At 41.5% G+C, this 21,587-nt stretch overlaps 1 protein-coding gene across 2 annotated transcripts; it reads left to right on the top strand.

Annotated features, from left to right (window-relative positions):
* The first annotated feature begins 3,172 nt into the window (after window positions 1–3,172).
* Window positions 3,173–18,962, top strand: LOC129770334 (N-terminal kinase-like protein). 2 transcript variants are annotated; one of them, XM_055773088.1, is made up of 11 exons: window positions 3,173–3,825; window positions 6,799–7,349; window positions 7,408–7,486; window positions 7,546–7,767; window positions 7,833–7,988; window positions 8,050–8,314; window positions 8,385–8,519; window positions 8,722–8,867; window positions 12,000–12,122; window positions 12,179–12,527; window positions 13,104–18,962. In XM_055773088.1, the coding sequence occupies exons 1-11, from the start codon at window positions 3,445–3,447 to the stop codon at window positions 13,265–13,267; spliced, it is 2,571 nt and encodes an 856-aa protein (XP_055629063.1). In that variant the 5' UTR covers window positions 3,173–3,444; the 3' UTR covers window positions 13,268–18,962. The 2 variants fall into 2 exon arrangements, with proteins under 2 accessions (XP_055629063.1, XP_055629055.1); XM_055773080.1 differs by having other exon boundaries at window positions 3,174–3,825; window positions 8,385–8,549.
* The last annotated feature ends 2,625 nt before the right edge of the window (window positions 18,963–21,587 follow it).

The following is a 21,587-nucleotide window of genomic DNA, read 5'->3' as shown; positions in this document are numbered from 1 at the left end:
TTGGTGTAAATAACATGTCACTCGCATACAATGACTGATTAACACAGAGTTGCGCGATATATTTATTTACTAACACAATCACCCGACCAGTATAGCCATACAGTGTCAAACCCACGGCGCTATATGATTGTTCACCAACACAACTACCACAACCGGCATAACCAGCACGAGAAACTGTGGTTCAGCCACAGCGTCGCGCGAGTCGTGTCTCACGAGCGCTCCACCATCTCGCGTCATCTGGCCAATTTGCACCGTTCTATCCGTTTTCATTAGCCACAAAAACAGGCGCTCTATCGCGCCAAGTTACTCGCGCTATATGCGTCTCAATTTGCGCCTTGCCTTAGAGTGCCAATGAATGTATGGGAAAAAATCGACCCTAAAATTTCAAATAGTTACCCTATACAAAATGTTCACCACCTCGAAAAAACACCCTATGCAAAATATCAACTCAATTGGATTTAAGGAAGAGTGGCGCAAAGCGGTCAAAGTTCGAGTTTTTCTAATACCGAAAAATCACCCAAGGGGGGAGTAAAAGAAATCGGGGTTTTCGAAAAAAAATTTATGCCAAATGTCTTAAAATTGCATTAAACGTCGAGATCTAGTGTCTCTGGAAAAAAAATTGTCAAAAATCGACACTCTGGGACGAGATTTTTTTTTTTGACTACGAGACGAAACATATGGTTTTGGGTGCCAATAAAAATAGTTATCTCGATTTTTACTCGGAACTTGTTGCGAAATCTTGATTTGCACAATAATATGCCCTATGCAAAGCATTAGCTCATTCGAACTTCGTTTATTAGTGTCGCAGACGTTAAAATTTGAGTTTTTTTGAAAACCGAAAAATCGCCGGAAATTGAGGTTTTGAAAAATTGTTTTTGGTGCCAAATGTCTTAAAATTGCATGACACGTCGAGATTTACAGTTATCTAAAAAAAATTTGGAAGTAAAAAGTGACGAACCAGCCAAATGAGTTGAAAATCACTATAATACAGATAAAATATATATATATATATATATATATATATATATATATATATATATATATATATATATATATATATATATATATATATATTAAGAGATAGTATTTTCACTTAATTTTCACACCCGCGCGCGTCTTTCGAGCCTAAACTGAGGATACAGACATCACTCACCAAAGAGAAATCATGCGCTTTTTCATTTCAACGGCGAATATATAAAGAGCCAGTGTGGGCTGGTTGGGAGAAATTTTGGTGCGAGTGAGTCACACTCTCTTACACTCTCTTTGCTCTTGGGAGTCGAGTATGCAAAAACATGTGCCCAACACTGAAGTGCACTCTACAAACTTAGGAGTACACTGAAGAGTAAACTGAAGAGTGCAATCTCATTCGACATATAATCTGCACGCATGTTTCACCTCGGTTCTTTTTTTTCAGCGAACCACAGCGCTAAGTTCATTGAAAGCTACTTCTGTTCTCTTACCTGTGCGCATCCACCAGAATGCACAGGTAAAAGCTAATCAGAGTGTACTCCCCAGTGAATTTGTCCGCTATACAGTTTGTGCGCTCTCGTTTCATACTCTAGCCCGACTAGTGATGTCTATATTTTTCATTTATTCGATTATCGATTAATCGTTGGGGCATTTTTCAATATTTGATTCATTCGAATAATTATCTTTCAATATTCAATTAATCGAGCAAATATTTATTTCTTGTAATGATCACGTATCATGTTATCTTTTTGGTCACGTGCTCTATCGGGTTGTTGAAGTTACATGGTTGGATAAAAGATGTTGGATGAAAAAATATATAGTCTAATTCTTAACCTAAAAATGCATTAACCTTGAGAAAGATCCCTTTTTTATTAATCGTGATTACAGTGTCAATTGTTCGATATATTCATATTTTGATTTTGAATTCTTCGATACAAAATTACTCGATTATGATTTCATATATTCGATTATTTGAATTAATCGAACGATTAACCGACGCTCTAAGCGCGACCGAGTGTAGTGATTATAGATCAAATGGTGATTATAGATCAAAGAGGAGCGCTCTCGTCGAAGATGACGGAGTAGGTGAGTGATTTTAAATTTCTCTTCGATACACAAAGGATTGAACATCACTGGTTCTATTCAATCGTCAAAGAATTTCATGCCGCATGTGAGGCTCATAGCATTATACTTTCAATTAAAAGTTTCATCCGTTTCATCCCACAAAAATGAACTGTCTCAGACTATCTCCTAAAATATTGGTGTTCAAAGAGGCATAGAAGTGCATGGCTGATACACCACCGGTAACCGATTACTCATGCTTTTACGACTTTTACCCTTCACCAACATTTGCAATTTGAAACAGAAAAGGTGCTCTTCAAGATGGATATCTCGAGTAACAATAACAAATCCAAATCCATTATTAGACACAATTTTTATTTTCTCAAAGATTTTATCAACACTTGCAGAAAATGTGTTACTCTATCACATAGAACACATATTTGATATGAAAAAAGGCAATTTTCATCGGTAGAGGCGAATGAACTGCAAAGTTTAAAGCCTCTTGAAAACAAAGAAAGAAAGAACAATTTTCATTCAACATTTTTGTTTAAACAAACGTCAAAATTATTTATCCTTATTCGTGAATCTATTTACTCTCTATCACACTGGCAGGCCCAGTTGAATTTTTAAATTGTTGAAATTTGAATGAAAATTGTGACGTTATACTTTGAAGTATAGTACTCGTTTATTATTTGACAGTTTTCCCTCTTAATTTTTTTATCTAAAAGCGTGTTTATTTCAGAATACATTACTATTTTCGCCTCACAGAAATGCAACACGAAGCTCAAAGTCTTCAATGCCGAATCGTGTGACAAGGTTGGCACATTTGCACAACCACGATTGGAATTGACTCGAATGCAACATTGTACTAATTTCAGATCCGATCGGGTTCCGCAAGCAAGGAATGCTATTTCACAATCAGCGCAAAATCAATACAAAACACTGGAAATGATGCAGTAGAACTCTGTGTAGCCAAGGAAAAATCAAAATTGAAAAATTGTGTATCTCAAAACGTAATTCTGATGAAGATTTGCATATCTAGGCACGACACACCATTCAAATGCACTTTACCCTATACATGCGTTCCAATGACGGGAGAAGATCATCGAATTGAAAACATCCAATGCGCTGCGAATTGCACAATTTTGACAACTTCTAGCTTCTCTATTCTCTTGTGAGTTGTCAAATTTTCGTTCATTATCTGCGACTAGTAGCGGAGGAAAAAAAGATTTAGAACGAAAACTGTGTGTGATTGTGAATAATCTGTGTCAGCAAGGACAGAAAGTTGAACGGATTTGCGAATAAATCGATTCAGATTTCCGCCAGCTGCGGGGATTTTAGTCACAAATCTAGAATCTAGAATACACGGCGGTTGTGTTGTCTGCGGCTACTAAAATACCGACAAACAGCAGGATGTGGTCTTTCTTCTCACGAGACTCGAGCAAAGATTTTGCGTATGAAATCGGAGAACCTGTGGAACAGTTCGGTGCGAAGAGTATCTGGTCGCTGCATCGGGGCAAACGAAAAGGTGCCACCGGCGAGGAAGTGTCCGTGTTTGTGTACGACATTAAGAACGGATCTGATGTAAAGTTGGAACTTGCAAAGGCTGCGGTGAAGAGGCTGAAAACACTGCGCCATCCTAGCATTCTGCAGTTTCTGGACAGCCTTGAGACGGACAAGGTTCTGTACGTGGCGACCGAGCTAGTCGAACCGCTGGGAACACACTTTGAGAAGCTGGCTCGAGAAGGACCCCAGCGGGAGCTCTATCTGGCCTGGGGAGTTTTTCAAATTACGGTAATATTTTTTTTTCTAGTGGTGAAAAAATTGCATTCTTCGAGGGAAAGAGCGAGAGAGAATGAGACAGAAGTTAAAAATATGTGTATGCATATATGTTTATGTATTTTCCATGTTTTGTCTAGTATCAACGACAGAAAACATATGGGATGGCAAGAAATTGGTGCGGTGCACATAGCGTTCGATTTCCTGCTACAAATTGATGTTTTTTTGAATTATTTTTAATATTTCTTTGTTTAATACAGGATCAAAAAGGCATTGTGTACAACATTTGAGCATGGATTCAATTGTTCTCAAAAACCATTATGCCCGGCTCACAATGCGTGGGTTGGCGAATAGCATGAATACGGTGGTATTCCATATGCTTATCCGAAAGGTCAGAATTATTACGCTCTTACTAGAGCTAAAAGTCTTTCGTACGATGGTTCGGTATAAGTGGTTCTCATAATGATAAATGAGTTGATAAAATTATGCTTTTAAAGATCTTGTCATTTTTTAAATATTCATTTTCATCTTCATTGGGGTGTAATATTTTTCTATCCATGCAACGAATTTTCGAATTGTTCAAAATAGCGCTAGAATTCTACCACTTTTAACTTTTTCAAGCTTCTCAAACTTAAATCTAGATCCTCTCAATGTCCGTAATAGTACAGTGTACAAGGCCCTAACTTTACAAACTGAAAGCAATTAACGATACACAAACAAAATGAACCGGATCAATCGACATAGATCCCGGCTACTGGAAATTGGAAACTCGGGACCTGGAATTGTCGATCTCTCAATATTATCGGAATGAGCTAAGCACAGCTTTCAGTGGGATGGGCAATCTGAGTTGGACCACTACCTAGTGACCGTTAGAATGCGCCTAAAACTCAACAACAGCGTAGCGGAGAATATCCTAGGTCACACGGAACAAAGTCGACGGAACGAGTGGCTCGTTGATGAGTGTCAGCAGGAGTTACACGAGAAGAATGCAGGGAAAAGAATCGCCGCCAGGAAAAGGCTTCGTACCACGAGCAGAAATGTGTCGGAATAAGGATGGGAGTATCCTGACGAACGACCGTCAAATGACAGAAAAGAGGAAGCAGCACAGCACATGAACACCTGAATGGCGTACAAGCAGAGGGCCAAGATAACAATGGAGGCGATTACGTTGGTTCAGTAAATAATAAAGATGATTCACCCTCTACGATGATGAAATTAAGAACACCGTCAAACAGCTAAGGAACAAATAAACTGGAAAACGTGTTGGAGCGGAACTTATCAAGATGGGCCCGGAAAAGTTGGTTAATTGTCTGCATCAACTGATTGGCAGAATTTGGGAAACAGAACAGCTACTGGAGCAGTGAAACGATAAGGTTATTTGTCCTATCTTCAAGAATGGATTTTTTTTTCTGAACGCTGACTATCATTTTCGTTTGGCACTTGAAAGAGTCCCAAAAGTTGTCGTTAGCTTCGCTTGTAAGGTTTAATCCAGTTTAGAAACAATGAATATAGCGAAAGCGATAGCGAAAAGAGAATATTTGTAAATCTCCACCCTTGCATAGTAAGTAAACTGTCGCTAGCGCATAAGTATTGCATCTCCTCTGAGGAAAATTCTCAGAATCTTCTGTGCCCGAAACAACAAAGATCGCTCATTCTGCTCGTTTTGTGTTTTATGTTTCCCTTCGAGCTGTGAACGCTAGCGAATATTTCACACGAAGTCGAGTCGAGAAAAGATTTTTCAAAAACGGTAATTCTCGCGATGTTTCATTTTTATACCTGCAACTGTGTGTTAGACGCGTGTTTGATGCTTGTTGAATGGCAATGCAGGGAAGATGCCTCTTGTTAAATACTCAGTGCAATGCGCGCATTTATATAAAGAAACAAATTGCGACAATTTGACTGGGAAGAATGAAATGATATAGTCGAGTCGGTAGAGGGAGATAGCGACTAAACGCCCAACTGACTGTTCAGTCGTTTTGGCGGTGAAACTGCGTGAAGAAGCCAAAAGTCATTGCTATCTGACTACATGACTACCTGAATAACTGACTGACTGTGACTATGCAGAGCCCTGCCAATTAGTGTATTGTTCCGCAAGAATTGTTGCTTCTCGAAATGATTATACAAAACCCCGCAAGCCATTAAACCTTTTCAGGATTCCCGTAGCTTTTTACTAAAGTGTTATTTATGAAATTTCGACGTATTCGCAAATAATATCCGGAAGGATAAACCAACAAATTAAAAAAAAATATTAGTAATCCTACGTCCTAAGCGGTCGTGTCTCGGATACAACTACTCGATTTTTTTGTTTAGTGTCGTACAAAACGTTATTGTATAACTTTGCTAACTTCTGTGGCACTCCGATTGGGGTCCCTGACAGGCCCTCAACTGCTTCATCGTATCGATGAAATGGTTTTTCGCACTTTTCCTTATACAGGAAAAATTAGGCCTTGAAACATTGTGGATATACTCTGTGAATCGACGGAAGATAAGCAGGGATAGAATTGACCACTCCGATTTATAGTTCCTTCCTCGTGATCCTAATTTCAGTCCATACCCAACCGCAGCTAAGATCAAGTTCCTTTAGACTTCTTCTAACCTTCATAAATACAAACTTCAATCAACAATATTTGGGCATTCTATCATCTATAAGTTAAGATCCCTACATTAAGACCCACCGCCAGGTATACAGCCATAGAAGAAGGAGGGTAGCCATAGAGCAAAGAACAATGAGTAAATAATGGAATAGCAGCTTCCTAATAGAGATATGGGAAATCCGCCTGTGGCGATACGGGTAATTAAATAATGTTTCTTGTCAGATATAAAAAGGCGAAACAATGTGAAATAAATTAGTTCTAGTCTAGAGCTCAAACCTATAACATGTTTCCATTAAGTACAGAACCTTAAAGTCGTTAACTTATATATCATCAGCTGCTGTCTTGTAAATAAAATCAAAATAAGTATCGAAATCATCTTGCAACTCTCTTCCAGCGCGCACTTTCATTTCTCAACAACGATGGGAGCCTGCGCCACAACAACGTGTCGGCGTGGTCCGTTTTCGTGAACACCAGCGGCGAGTGGAAGCTCGGCGGGCTAGAGTATGTTTCTTCAACCGATCTGTCGGCGGCGCCACCAATCAAAATACCACCCGCGTTGGAAATCTACGATCCGCCAGAGAAAAACGACGTCGGCAAGCTGAAGGGCGCGACCAAATGTTCGACGGACATGTGGGGACTCGGTTGTCTGGTGTGGGAATCCTTCAATGGGCCCCTGCGCTCCCGTGCCAATCTCAAAGATCTGTCCAGCATTCCGAAACCGTTGGTTCCTCTGTACTGCGAACTGGTAGGGGCCTCACCCGCCAGCAGACCCAATCCGGCGGATGTGATAACCAAGTGTCGCAAACCGGGTGGGTTCTTCAAGAACGATCTAGTCGACACGCTACTGTTTCTGGAGGAGATCCAAATCAAGGAGAAAACGGAGAAGAATCGATTTTTCAGCGCACTCACGCCGCAGTTGGACAATTTTCCCGATAGCGTTTGCAAGTGAGCTTTCTGGGCTGTTCAGATAATAGTTTATTTTTTTACATTTGATGGTTTTCAGAAATAAAATTCTTCCACAACTAATAACGGCCTACGAATATGGTGATGCAGGGTCAGCGGTACTTGCACCTATGTTCAAAGTGAGTTTATCTTTCATTTTTTCTCCATTGTTATTCAAATCGCCTCTCTTGGTTAACAGCTTGGACAACTTCTCGATGAAGTGGACTACCAGAAACGAATAGTGCCATGTGTGGTGAAGCTGTTTGCTTCAACGGACCGAGTTACCCGGTCTCGATTGTTGCAACAACTGGAATTGTTCATCAATCACCTCCAAACGGGAGTTGTCAACGATCAGATCTTTCCTCAGATTGCTCACGGGTTTCTAGATACGAATCCAACGATTAGAGAACAAACTGTTAAGGTATACAAGAACATATTGTTTATAACTTCATCAATGTTTCTATACTATTGTTCGTTGCGTTTCAGTCAATCATACATCTGGCGCCAAAATTGAACTACAACAATCTAAACGTGGAAGCCCTCCGACACTTTGCGAGGCTACAGTCCCGTGATGAGCAGGGTGGTATCCGCACGAATACAACGGTTTGCTTGGGGAAAATCGCGCCGCATTTACATCCACAGGTAAGATCTTCAGTCCAAAGTTCAGTTACCATAACACCGAGCAATGCTTTTTGCCATCTAGGTACGACAACGTGTCCTCGTGTCAGCATTTATACGGGCAATGCGGGACCCTTTTCCGCCGGCTCGGGTAGCCGGAGTTCTAGCACTGGCCGCCACTCAGCAGTATTTCCTTCTGAACGAGATAGCCGTCCGCATTCTGCCCGCGCTCTGTCTGCTGACGACGGATCCGGAAAAAACGGTACGGGAACCGACCTTCAAAACAATACGTGGTTTTCTCGGCAAATTGGAAAAAGTTAGCGACGATCCCAGCCTGCGGGAGAGCATGGGTCGGTGGTCAAGAACACATTTGCGCCATTATCGTCATTTCATACTGAAATAATAATTCCATATTCTCAGAGGCTGATGTTCACACTGCGACACCGTCACTTGGCAATGCAGCGGCCACCTGGGCCGGCTGGGCGGTTACGGCGGTGACGGCCAAATTCTATCGAAGCCAAAGCGACACGGCGAGGCCGCGACCACCACTAACCGGTAAAAATTTGAGTAAACCTGCTTCGCTGGGTATGTAGGCGTACGCTAGAACGTCATTTTTTATCTTCCTAAAAAGTGCCAAGAGTTTTCTGTTTGATTTTCGACCATTATTAGCTAGCAGCCGGTGTTTGGTTGTTACGATTGTATTCTTGCGAACGCGCATTACTGATTGATGGTCGTTTGCTATTGTTTGCTATTGCAGAACAACCCTCCAGCAGCAGCATTTCAACGACGACTAGCAGCGTTACGTCGATGACCTCGCTCGAGCACGAGAGCGGTGAAACGTCTGTTTCGGCCAGCGACTATGGTCCGGACAATTGGGACCAGGAGAATTGGGGCGATATGGACGTAAGTTATGGGACATCTCTTCTAGTTCGTTCTGAAATTCGGTTGAAGAAATGTTGTTTTGAAAAAGTGTATCATCAGCAGTCTTCAGAAAACAAACGCAGCGCTGCGCTTAATTTTCATCACTGCGACGAAGAGCACAAAATTATAAGCACGACAGCGCAAAATGTACGCGGCGCAGAACACAGATACTAAACATTTCTTCTCACTTGTGTGATACGCGTCTCATTCTACACACACACACACACACACACACACACACGTACACATCAAATTCGTTCGTTCTAAGCTAAGACGTTCTAATCGAAGCATGAAAACAACAGCGCGCCCCCATTTATACCGTATACGCTTTTGTGAAGAAAAATACCTCAACAGAGAGAACAATCCAGATTCAAGCGCATAGTATAGAAATACGGCGCAATTTCAGCGTAAAACTCAGCCTCAAACTGGGCGTAAGAACGGCGCTGACAACCACACATTTCATTTGTGTTTCGGAGCGTGCTCATTTGCCAGAGCTAAAGTGACCAGATGGTCTAACGCGCGACACAAAAAAACAAAACGTTATGTATATACGTTATGTGAACATAAACCATAAACCAGCACTCTGTTGTGATTTTTCGGTGGTTTAGATTTTGTTTACGCCAGAAAATCACTCGCTCAATCAGAGCATTTACGTCTGACAAGCACGATTCAAATTCTACAATTTTCTTCACCTCCATTCGGTAATGGAATGCTCGAAAATTCCAATTCATTTTTCATCGATTTTAGTGTTAACGTATGCATTCAAAAAAAAAAATAGACTAATTTCGGATGGCGATGAAAGATAATTTATAGGAACAAATTTTCTTTAAATCTTACGTTTATTAAGTCTACAACAAAAATTATTTCCGGCGAAAGAAGTGAAAAACTTTTTTTCGTACTCATAATGAAAGACGAGACGTACTTAATGCTAGAATTCAACGAATGGCAAGGGACCGGGTAGTTTACGTTCACCAGGTAAGCGATGAAGTCGAATATATCATTCACATCAAGTTCTCGAAGAAGGTCCTTCTCTGACAGACGTGAAGGGAATGTCCAAGCCGCTCTTCTTTCGAGTCATATGGTGAACGGGGAGATATATAGTACGAAGACATTGTCGCGAAGACCACCAACATTCCCCAGCTTCGCCCGATAGAAAACTTTTGGGCGAATGGCCAAAATAGGGGGACAGACGTTGGTGGAACGATTCAGGTTCCTGCCAACTTCCGTAAGACCGCCCAGCGCTTCATTTACAATACTTCACCAAACAACTCTGCCTCTTCCTGTCGAGTATACACTAGTTCTTCCGGCTTATTTAAAACGTTAAGCCCTGACCGAGCTAGGGGACCAAAGAAGAACGTCTGATTCACGTTGGTCCCTTCGGATCAATAGGGGACTTTTATAAAAATAATTTTCCAATTTTGTTGCTATCGCTTCCAGATGACACTCTCTAGACAAAAAGCCCAATGTCGGTGCGATTAAACAAGCTCAACGTATTAATCTTTGGATGCATTAGAAGCGCTCTTGAACAGTCTGCCAAATAAAAGTTTTTTTCTGAGGTTCATACATTTAAGAAAATCAACATGATCAAATTGTGATATTGAAATATATTGATATCGCGGGACATTTTCGTTTCTTTTGTCAAATGCGGGACGTTTCGCGGGACGGAATCTTACGCGGGACATTTTGTTGAAATGCGGGACGCTTTGAGAGCTTTGAGGCACTCCTAAATCATGTCCAATTGAGCCGAAATTTTGCACAGGTCTTTTTTTTTGAGCCAATAAACAAAATGTACATGGTGGTTCTTTAAATTCGATAATTATTTTTTTCCATGCCTTGATTGTCTCTCAGGCTAAGTCCCAAAAGGCTGATTTTGGGACTTAGCCTGAGTGGCAATGTAGCAGCAAAACAATGCTACTATTCATACCAGCAAGTAAACTAAGCAATGGATTAAGGTCAAAAAACTATTTTTTTTGAACTGGCTGATTCGCTCTCCAGACTTGAATCCTGTTGAAAATCTTAGGGGGGGATCCTTGTACGCAGAATCTACATTGAGAAAAAACGGTACACCACAATTGAAGAGCTCAAGGTCGCAATTTTGGAAAAATGGAAAAGAATCGAGAAATCCGTTCAGCAGAATTTGGTATATAGTATCCCAACACGAATTCTCAAAGTTGTTAGTCGATATGGCAAAGTATCCAGTTATTGACATATTAATCAGTAGATCGTTTTGAATTTTTCATTGATAATACTTATGAATTTTGAAATGGTCTTATAGAAACTGGACAGCTGAAATTATCATATTTAAGCACAATAAATAAACAACTCTTTTGAACGAAATTGACGTTAAATATACTTATTCTAAGCATTCAACAATGTATGAATGTATCTTGTTGAAATTCTAACTGTTTGTGTTGCAACGAAATAGAATCAGGATGGTCTTATAGAAGTTGGACAGAGTGTAGATTTTACGGAGTATTACAGTAGAATGAATTTTTTTCTATGTTATATTAATACAGACTGCTACGATTCACAATTAAATATTACTGGTCTATTTTATTGTTCGTCGATAGAATAGTCGTTACATTCGTCGCTTCAACAGTTTCTACGTGTAGAGCAGATTTTCGTCCAGCTGCCGTCATCAATCCCAAATTCTGACTGTCGATCTATACACAGAGCGATTTTCTTGACCCGGTTCGACAAAAGCTGCATGTTTTTCGCAGTCGCTTTACGGTTATTAAGCTGATTGATATTCACGTTTGGTGTGATATTGCTCATGTTCACGCATATCGAATCACTTGTTGCAGCATAGCTGCGAGTGCTAGGGTAGATTCTTGATTTTCTTTGCAACATAATTCAGAAATGTGATCGACTGATCGACCGATAGACAAAACATCAAATTTAATGCATTAATTATAGTAACCACATGTGGTTAACCCATCAATAGGTAACAGCGAATTAAGAGTATTCATAAGACATCTTCTGTTTCATCTTGTATTGTGAAAGTATCGGATAATGAATGTTGAAAATCTTGTTGGAAGAAAGGGAACAAATATTTTTTTCAGATTATATACTCATTTTATTTACAATTAAAGTAACCAAACGAACTTATTGCAGACATCACAGGATCCCAGCAGTCCGATGGCAGGAACCTCGAATACTCTGAACATGCTACCTAGTGCGCATGACCCTCGAGATGGATGGGACAATGATGACTGGGGAAGTTTGGAGGAGGAACCGGTAAATGTAGCAAAGTATTATATGTTTTCAGCAACTCAAAAACTTTTCTATCGCAGAATGAAGCTATCGACGAGAAAGAAGAGGATGAGTTAAATCGAAGCCAACAGCAGCAGCAACAGCAAAATAAACACCAAAATTCCTCGGCCTCGGCGACCCCGTCTTCGACGGCAAATTCGAGCAACGCTGCCTCCATATCCGCTGCTTCCCCTGCACCGCCCGCCAGCAACAACAATGCCAACAATAACCTGCCGAATCATCACAGCACCAGCAGTCCGAGTAAAATGCTCGCACTGAAGAACATGACGAACATAATCAACAGCAGCAGCAACTCCAACTCGAACTGGAACAATGCTGGCGACGGATGGACCGATGGAGACTTCGAACCCATTGATGAGCCCAGTACAGGTTTAAACCCATTCAACTTACCTAGCTTTCTCCCCCATATATACATATTAACTCATGATTGGCCGTTAGTTATCACTCGCTTTTTCGTGCGTATTTTCAAGATATCCATCATGATTCATGACGATCTTCTCTTGTGTGTTTGTTTGTGTTCCTCTCTTTCTCCCTCTCTCTCGTCCCACATACAAAACCGCTTGGGCGCGTCTTGAACCGTCGCGTCGTACTGCCCAGAAAACATTTGTAGTTTCCACCGGAGGGGTCACTTTTTCAAGAAGCACGTGATGAAGTGAGACACAGAGAGACATACAGTGAGTGTGCGAGTCCAGGGTTTCTTCCTTCTTTCATTGCCTTTACACGAATTGATAACAAGTCGTGTTATACTTTTATCATCCATTTCTTGTAGATCGAAATCTAGTAGAATAAAGTTAAATTAATCTTGCGCACTGGAATTGGGCGGATTGATACTTTGCCGTCGTTATAGGGCTAGAAACTGACGACAAAGTGTTCAATCTGCTGAGATGTGATGAAGATGCGTTCACTGAATACCTATTCTCCTCTTGTCTGTGCGCCCTCCCATAGGAAACTCCAAACTTGACGAAGCCCGCCGAAAGCGGGAGGAAAAGAAAATGCAACGTCAGCGGGAATTGGAAGCGAGGCGGGCGGCTCGGAGTAGCGGGGCTGCCGCCGGGGGCCCAAGCAGTGGCCCGATGAAGTTGGGGACGAAAAAGGTTCAGCTCGATTGAGTAAACGAAACCGGCGGCGACGGAGACGGAGAGCAGGTGAACGACGAGTAGGGGTAAACGAGGAACATATGCGCGACAGGAGAACACGGAACACGAGCACGAGTCGTGTGGGTACGATTTGTAGATTTTTGCTAAAGTTTTGATTGATGTGTATATATATCAGTATTGATCGATATTTTTGGCTGGCTGAAAAGAATCAACAAACAATCGTGGATATTGTCGTCGGGGAGGGAAGTGAAAAAAATAAGTGTGCAATGCCGGATAAACCGCCTTTTTTGAAAGTTATTTGGTGAACTGGACCTGGAATCCACATTCCGTATAGCGTTTTTGGCAGAAAGATTCAGATGCAGAAAGCAAACAGGGTTCTGAGAAGAGTAAGATTTTTCGCCCCTCATCGAGGGGCAATTTCGTCATCTTTATTAGCTTTAAATAGAGAATATACGAATTTAGACACTTTTTTCTTAACAAATATCTGTGTAGCACAGCAGCAGAAGTTGGAGCCACGGAGCAAAATTTTTTCTGTGCTGAACCCTCGTAGGTGGGACTGAGGGAAACGTACCATCAAAGCGGGCATAGCGGGGATAAAAAAAATCGCTAGTAGATCGATGTTTAAATCAAACCAGAAGAAAAGAACAATTGAATTATATAGATAGGCGTGAATCTTAATTACCAATAGATAGTGAGAAAATTATTGAAACTAATTGCACCTTAATGAAATTTAAAAGTCACACACACATATGCAAGTTTGTTGTATAAGGGAAAAATGTAACAACACGTGTGGAAAATGCGCATTTTCTGTCGGAATGTTTATGTCATACAAGGGATAAGGTAACTGTTCTCAAGAATTTGTCAGAGCTGTGGTTGTTGCCCGCAAGCGAAAAGACGTGTTGTCTCTTATAATCAAATGAAGCAAATTTATCTCTGCTAACCATAGTAACAATTCGTGACCGGAAAAATCGAAATGAAAATAATAGCAACAGGAAAAACCGCATTTTTTATTATATTTTTTTTCATTTTCGTTTTTTGAAATTAATTTTGAAGTCAATGCTATGGAGCCGTACTCCACATTCGACGAGAATAAGGAATCGAAGTGGCCTTAAGCCACCGAGATAACGCGATCCGAGTCGGCCGCCGACCCGCCGTCGGAAGCGGCGGTCTCTCGCACGCAAACCTATCTTCCACTGATTGCCCGGTTAGTTTGAAACATAGGATACGATCCTTTAGCTTAGTCTGACCGAGCTTTAGCGAGCGTCGCACGGCATACGTTTGCCATGTGCATTTTGTTTGCCCGGTTATTTTTTGTTTTGAAATATATCATTCATTGAAATTCAAAACTATTGCGAAACGATCTGAAGAAATTTCTAAAATTGTAGGTTTAGCTGTTTTTGGAAATGTTAGGTTAATCTTACTGTACTACAGTTCAGTTCTGTTTTTGTTTTTTCGGGTCTTTAACTCGATGGTCATTCGTCCCTGTTAGATTTACTATATCTTCAAACAGGCCGATTCTTTTTAATAGTATGTGGGGAATGGTTAGGGCTACACCGCATGTGATGCAGTTGGGGGATCTTTAACTTGGTTCAGAAGGGAAAGATCTATTTTAGGAGGGAATTGGTTTCAAGTTTTGTTTTCAAAGAGGTTAGGAAAATTCGCACATACCAAAACCAAGTCCTCTACTCGTTGCCTCGTTTTCCCCGGGACCACATCTAGGCGACTACTTCGGGGGCGGCTTACGACTCGCATGGCCATGAGCTGGAATGTGCTGTTCAGCTTTCTCCGATTTCGGTGAGTTTCCAGAACCGCCAACCAGGCAGGGTCGCCGTACCTCACTATCGACGAAGATGCGCTTGTCAAGAGGTGCCTCTTGTTGCTGCTTGGACCAAACCTATTTGGCATGATCCTCGCTACCGCGTTGATGGCCTTCGTCGCCTTCCCACATGCATAGTCGACGTGCAGGTTGAAATTTGATCGGTCGTCGATCATAACTTCGAGGTATTTCACTGTCCGCCTCGAAATGATGGTATGTCCTCCGACCGAGACTTCTGCCCGCAACATTGCTTTGCGATTGCTCACTAACAGCTCCTCGATTTTGTGATGTACCACCTGGAGCTTTACACTGTCTATACAGCTACCAATCATGTCTACTGCCTCAATCGTCAACATTTCCACAGAACGTCTCGCCTATCACCGTTGTTACAATGTCGTCCGCAAAGTCTACGATCTGCCCGCCTTTAGGTAGCTTCAGCGTTAGAACACCGTCGTACATTATGTTCCAAAGCGTTGGACCTAGAATGGAACCTTGTGGAACTCCCGCCGAGATGTTCTTCAGTATCTGTCCCCTGTCTGTGCTGTATACCAGGATCCGATTTTAGAAATAACTCCTCAGTATCCGGTACGGGTAGCCAAGAATCTTCAATCTGTGTAGCGCCTCGGCGATGGCAACTCAGCTGGCACTATTGAAGGCGTTCCTCACGTCGATTAAAACCACCGCGCAGTAACGATCATCTTACCGAACAACATTCTCGACAATCCGTGTTCACTTTCCGTGCATTTCACCAATCTGTTGAGATTAATTCTTTCCAAGAGCTTTCTTAAAGTATCCAGCAAGCAAATAGGTCCATACGATGCTGAATCTCCAGGTGGTTTTCCTGGCTTCGGAAGCAGCACCAGCTTTTGGATTTTGCAATTCTAAAGAAAGTGACCGTCGTCCAGGCATTTCTGGAGTATCATCCTGAACATGTCGGGGAAAGCAAGGATCGCCGATTTCAAGCTTTGGGGATTCGATTTCTCGATTCAAGGCAGCTCTGGTCGCTCGGAACAACATGCGGTGCTCCTCTCTTTCTACGTCTGATCGTACCCTCTGGACTCTTCTTCTGGCTCGTAGATAGTTAGCGCAGAGGATGCTGAGTGTCTCGTTCCACCAGTAGGCTGGACGCCATTTATTCGTCGGGTTCAGTCTTCTCGGGATCTCGTGTCTCATGCCTCACCAATGTTCCTGTCAGCTCGTCGGCGCTCATACTAGGAGTTCTGCTGTCTATGCGTAGTGCTCCTTATCAAAAAAAAAACCTTTGTCCTCCACTTCCGCCCACTGGTTCTTGTTCTTCGTACCACCGCAGGATTCCGTTGGTCGACGCTATGCAGAATTGCCTGGTGGTCATTACGTGTGTATCCCTCTGACACTCTCCACTTCGTGTTTGCCACCAGTGATGGACTGCAGAAAGTTACATCGATGATGAATTCGCGGCCATCTTTTGAAAGGTGCTGCTGGTGCCTACGTTCAGAAGTGTCACGTCTAGTTTTGCGAAGGCTTCTAGTAGACTGTACCCTCTGGCGTTGTTACATATGCTTCCCCATTCCTCAGCCCCAGCGTTGAAGTCTCCTCCGATGAAGACTGGTTTTCGGCCGATGACTCTACCTGTGAATACGTCCAGCATCTGGTGAATCTACTCCGCTGACCATCTCAGGGGAATATAGCAACTACATTCGAGAGTCGAATTGAGGCCGTTTGTGTCCAAACGAACGCCTTTCTCAACCGGTGTGACATCGGCACACCAATGTCACATTGCGATTGTAACGCACTTTGCAGTTCTTCCACCGTCATGATCTCATCCAGATACCGGCATTCGATCATCGACTTAGGCGAGGAGGCTCTCACTTTCGCATCCTCACCTAATGACTTCTCTACCAGTTGTTCGAATGCAGAGCTCTTAACCGCTGGGCCTCTCTTAAACTCAAAGAGCATCTCGCCTTCCTGGATGCGCCTAGTCTTCACTACATTCTCGTCCAATGCCTGCAGCTCCGGATCGGCTCTCACTTTCCGTAAGATCACTGTATACGTCACCCCTTTTGTCACTTCAACGAACAAAATAAGAGCAATAATTGATCCTTAAGGAATACCGTTCTCCTGGATCTCAATCCCAGAACGACGGTTGGCGATTATGACTCTATACCTTCTGTCATTAAGGAAGATTTGTACGTAACGACCCATACGACCTTTAATCCCCCATTCCTCGAGAGATATGAGGATTGGGAAACGCCAGGCACAGTCGCATGCTTTTGACATGTCAAGAGATACGATTGTCACTATGCATGTATCTTTCCAGGTAGATATCAAGGAGGTCCTCAAGTTCGATGAGAGATCCTCTGTACTTTTATTGGGACGAAAAGCAAACTGACGATAGTCGAGTATACCACAAGACTTCATTATGGTGATGAGTCTTCTGTTAACCATCTTCCTTATCTTATCTACAAAGTTCAGTGGAGTGATTGGACGGTAAACTTTGTTGAAGAGCGACAGTAGGATGATATTACCGACTAGGGGAAGATTCGTGAGAAGAGGATAACCGACATCGCCAGGGCCGGCGGATGAACCATGTACTTCAAAAAGAGCCCATTCAAGCCCCTCAAAAGCAAACCCATTATTATGCTCCGCGTCAAGATCTGTATCAAAAGAAGAAGGAAATGATTCTGGAACTGTTTTGTGAGATAAAAAATCTTTGAAGTAATTGGAGGAAGATGAAGCTTGTGAGAAATGGTCTGCAAGACGTACTGTAATGGGAGATGAATTATCTGTGAGAGTATTCTTGTTAGATAATTTGACGCGGTGATGACTTTTATTGCCATTCAAACGATTTATTTCGTTCCAGAGATCATTTGAGGATCTTGTCAGGGCCGATGGCGGAGATGAATTTCTCCTAGCTGTCCTTGTTAGGCTTGACGAATTATACTTCTGGTCGCGTTTCTAGCAGCTTTACAATCTGTATGAGTTGTTGAGTTTATTCGATCTTTTTGTGTCAATATCTGAAGAGTTCGACGTTTTTTGCGATGCAATTTTATAGCTGCCCGCACTTGGGGTTCCCACCATGGAACTGTTTTTTTACCAGGCGAACCGCATGTTCGAGGAACGTGATTCTTACCGATGTCAAAAAGCGATTTGACGAAGTCCTCAGAAGTGAAAAAAATTTCATTTTGGTAATCATGCCAATTGGCCAGGTCATAATTCCATCTGGGACGGCAAGTGTTGACTGGAGTTGCTCGGTTCAGAGGGATGGTAATGGGACAGTGATCGCTACCGCAGGACCTTCCAGAACAACTGGGAGTAGAAGTTTTGTAAGAATACGAACAGATCAGTAGCAGATGATTTACCAGAAGAAAAACAAATTCTAGTATGAGAACTCTCAGTATTTTCTGCGGATTATCAATATTGTTTCTAATAAAAATATATTATTCTTTGATAAAGTTCGGGGGGATGGGGGTGCTTACAATTTCGCCACCAATTTTCTGCATCGATTTTCTAACAATGAAAGGGCTGAGGCTTTTCTCGCCGTTAGCAGCTTGCAACGAAAGAAGCAGCTGTCCAATTCCGATGCTACCACAAAATCAATTGCGGGTTGAGTAGACACAGAAATGCCTTGAGAAAGGCATTCGTTTCGTAGTAATTTACATCGAATGACACTTGCCATCGCGATGGCGGTCAAAAAATGAAGCGAGCAAAATCATAACTCATATACTCGCGCATGGTATCACAGACCGTCTTAGGCGGCGGTGACACTGGATGCAGAAAAGTGGTCGTACGAATTGTATGCAATAGTAGAAACAAACAACCACATTGAATGGTATTGGTGTGGTCACATTGCTTCCCCCTTGCTTCGTTCGAATTCATCAGCTTCTATCGAACAAAATTGGTTGTTTCTCTTCGTACAATCAAATTTTCGTGCGTACTCCGATAGAAAGTAACCGTAGCCTAAGGCGGCGGTGACACTGGATGCAGAAAAGTGGTCGTACGAATTGTATGCAATAGTGAAAGTAAACAATCATATTTAGTTGTATTGGTGTAGTTACATTGCTTCCCCCTTACTTCGTTCTAAATCGTCAGCTTCCATCGAACAAAATTGTTTGTTCCTCTTCGTACAATCAAATTTTCGTGCGTACTCCGAGCCAATGTCACATTACCCTAAGGCTAAGGTTACTTTGGATAGGCGTACGCACGAAAATTTGATTGTACGAATAGAAACAAACAATTTTGTTCGATAGAAGCTGACGAATACGAACGAAGCAAGGGGGAAGCAATGTAACCACACCAATACAACTCAATGTGGTTGTTTAGCTTCACTATTGCATACAATTCGTACGACCACTTTTCTGCATCCAGTGTCACCGCCGCCTAAGGCTTAGCAAATTCGTACCTATTCGTACGACCACTTTTCTGCATCCAGCGTCACCGCCGCCTTATACCCATGATGCTTTTCCTCATCAGAATATTTCTACCCTACTTGTGACATTACACTTTTTCCTGAGCGGGTGTTTCTGTTGCTCATGTTTTTTTCCGATTTTATCCGGGAATCGTAACAATGCCCTACTCGTGAACTCATTTATGAAATATTTGCGGAGTAAATTTGAATCTCTCTAAGAAATATTTAATTTCTACATAAATTCAATCTTTGGCTGGCTCTGGTTTTCGGTTAAATTCTATTTGGAGAACATCAATAGTAGTGTTTTGTTTTCCATGCACTGGAATGATAAAGATATTATAAAACAATCAACCAATCCAAAGCTTCTCTCTACTGTCCTCTACCAACTTCAACCGTAGTTAAACCTAACCTCTGACTGCATTATCAACTAGCCTGAACGACACACTGTACGATTTACGAACGAATCTAGCGGAAGAAAATGTAGGTAAAGATTAAAAAACATTGCCTTTTTATATTTAACATTGAAACTAAATTAGACAGCAAAGAGAAATCCATAAATTGAAAAGAAAACAAACAAACAATTTAATCGAGAGTAAACCTTTTTGTAAAACCTACATATTTGTAAGATAAAAAAACACACACAAAAGCAGAGTAATACAACTTCTAGAGCGTTATTTAGAATCTACGACACATCACATCAGAAACCAAAAAAAACGGAGCATCGTCTTTTGCACTGGGACGACCCCTCCTGCGTAGGATGACCAATTCAGATCTGGTAGAAAATTGCTTACCCAAGGGGGGGGCGGTGGCGAACGGACAGTAGGAAATATTGAATTTCCGAGCGGAAATAGCGTGACAATTAGTACGAGGGAACCGGTGATAACATTAATTAGGTTTTTGTCGGAACGCGAAGACTGTCTTCAGAATATGAGTGTTCCTAGTCCGGAACAGTAAAAACAATCTGATTGGAAGTGGCAATTGTTGTTGTAAATGTGTGCAGGTAAGCGGAGAACTGCAGCAAATCTACATTGAGAGATACTTGGGAATCCGGACGTGGGTTTACGAAAGTAGGCATAATTTTAGCAGAGTATCCGCGCGAGATGTTATGTTCTTGTTTGTTTTACTTTTTAGTCGACCAGATACATCATTTTTAATGTACAATAAATGTAAAATCCGGAAATATCGAATCGATGGATGGTATTGCGTTAGTTTTTATAGAGCTAAAAGAAATCACGTTTCTAGGACACAGCACACGATCACATCGGAAGGTACTGGGTATGAGTATGAGGACTTATATTCTATCCAGATACCTTCAACGATAGAACTACTTTGAGCTATTCACCCTTATTCTTGTTAACGGTCGTATCTGCTTTCGTTCGAACGCTCTGATTCGAACACGTTCGGAGAAGGTATCATTGGCTACGTTCGAATATGGCTGAACACATTCGAATGTAAATACTGTTGATGTTACCTGATGTGTTTCGAAATTTCAAACCAATCTAGAGAAGTTGAACTGTCAAAATGCAGTAAACAATGAAGTCGTTGTCTACAAATTTAGCACAATCTATTAAAATTAATGGAGCAAAATTAATTTAATGAAACGATTGTGATGTGTTGTGATGATAGTGAAAGTGGAATACAGCTGGAATTCGATGAATGCATGGAAATTGAGGTAGGATCAGTTTATATTAATCCATGCGCTTTGCGGTTATTGAAAAGCATTCGCCTCGGTTCCTTATTCTCGTTAGATGAGGTCTTCGCCCTTATTACATTGACTTCAGTATAAATTTCATTGCGAAAAAATAATTCATAATAAAAATTGCACTTTTTTCTGTGTGGAATTTATACCAATGAGTTCTCTTTATAAAAACATGAATAGAAACTATTTCTACACGTTCTTTGCATGTATTATTAAAAGAGCTTCTGAATGTTTCCACCAAAACCTATGAAAAACGGACCTGAAAAGATGGACGAATTGGTATGAAAATATGGAGAAATATACGTCCTATGATCATAACGCGAAATCACATAATAAGTCACATAATTGGCGTTGTTTCCTATTATAAGGAGAGACGTCGACCGGAATATTATTTCTTAATCAAGAGGGATAAAACACGGTACATGGAATGGAT

This window comes from Toxorhynchites rutilus, chromosome 1, assembly GCF_029784135.1.
Source record: "Toxorhynchites rutilus septentrionalis strain SRP chromosome 1, ASM2978413v1, whole genome shotgun sequence".
In the NCBI taxonomy this organism is placed as follows: domain Eukaryota; kingdom Metazoa; phylum Arthropoda; class Insecta; order Diptera; family Culicidae; genus Toxorhynchites; species Toxorhynchites rutilus.
This window is presented reverse-complemented; position numbering and strand designations above follow the sequence as displayed.

What these genes read in the sequence shown, in the direction of transcription:
- LOC129770334 (XM_055773080.1), top strand. Translation starts at nt 3,445, where the DNA reads ATGTGGTCTTTCTTCTCACGAGACTCGAGCAAAGATTTTGCGTATGAA. An exon ending in GGGGAGTTTTTCAAATTACG is followed by an intron (nt 3,826 to 6,798) that starts GTAATATTTTTT and finishes ACTCTCTTCCAG; the next exon opens with CGCGCACTTTCATTTCTCAA. An exon ending in TTAGAGAACAAACTGTTAAG is followed by an intron (nt 7,768 to 7,832) that starts GTATACAAGAAC and finishes GTTGCGTTTCAG; the next exon opens with TCAATCATACATCTGGCGCC.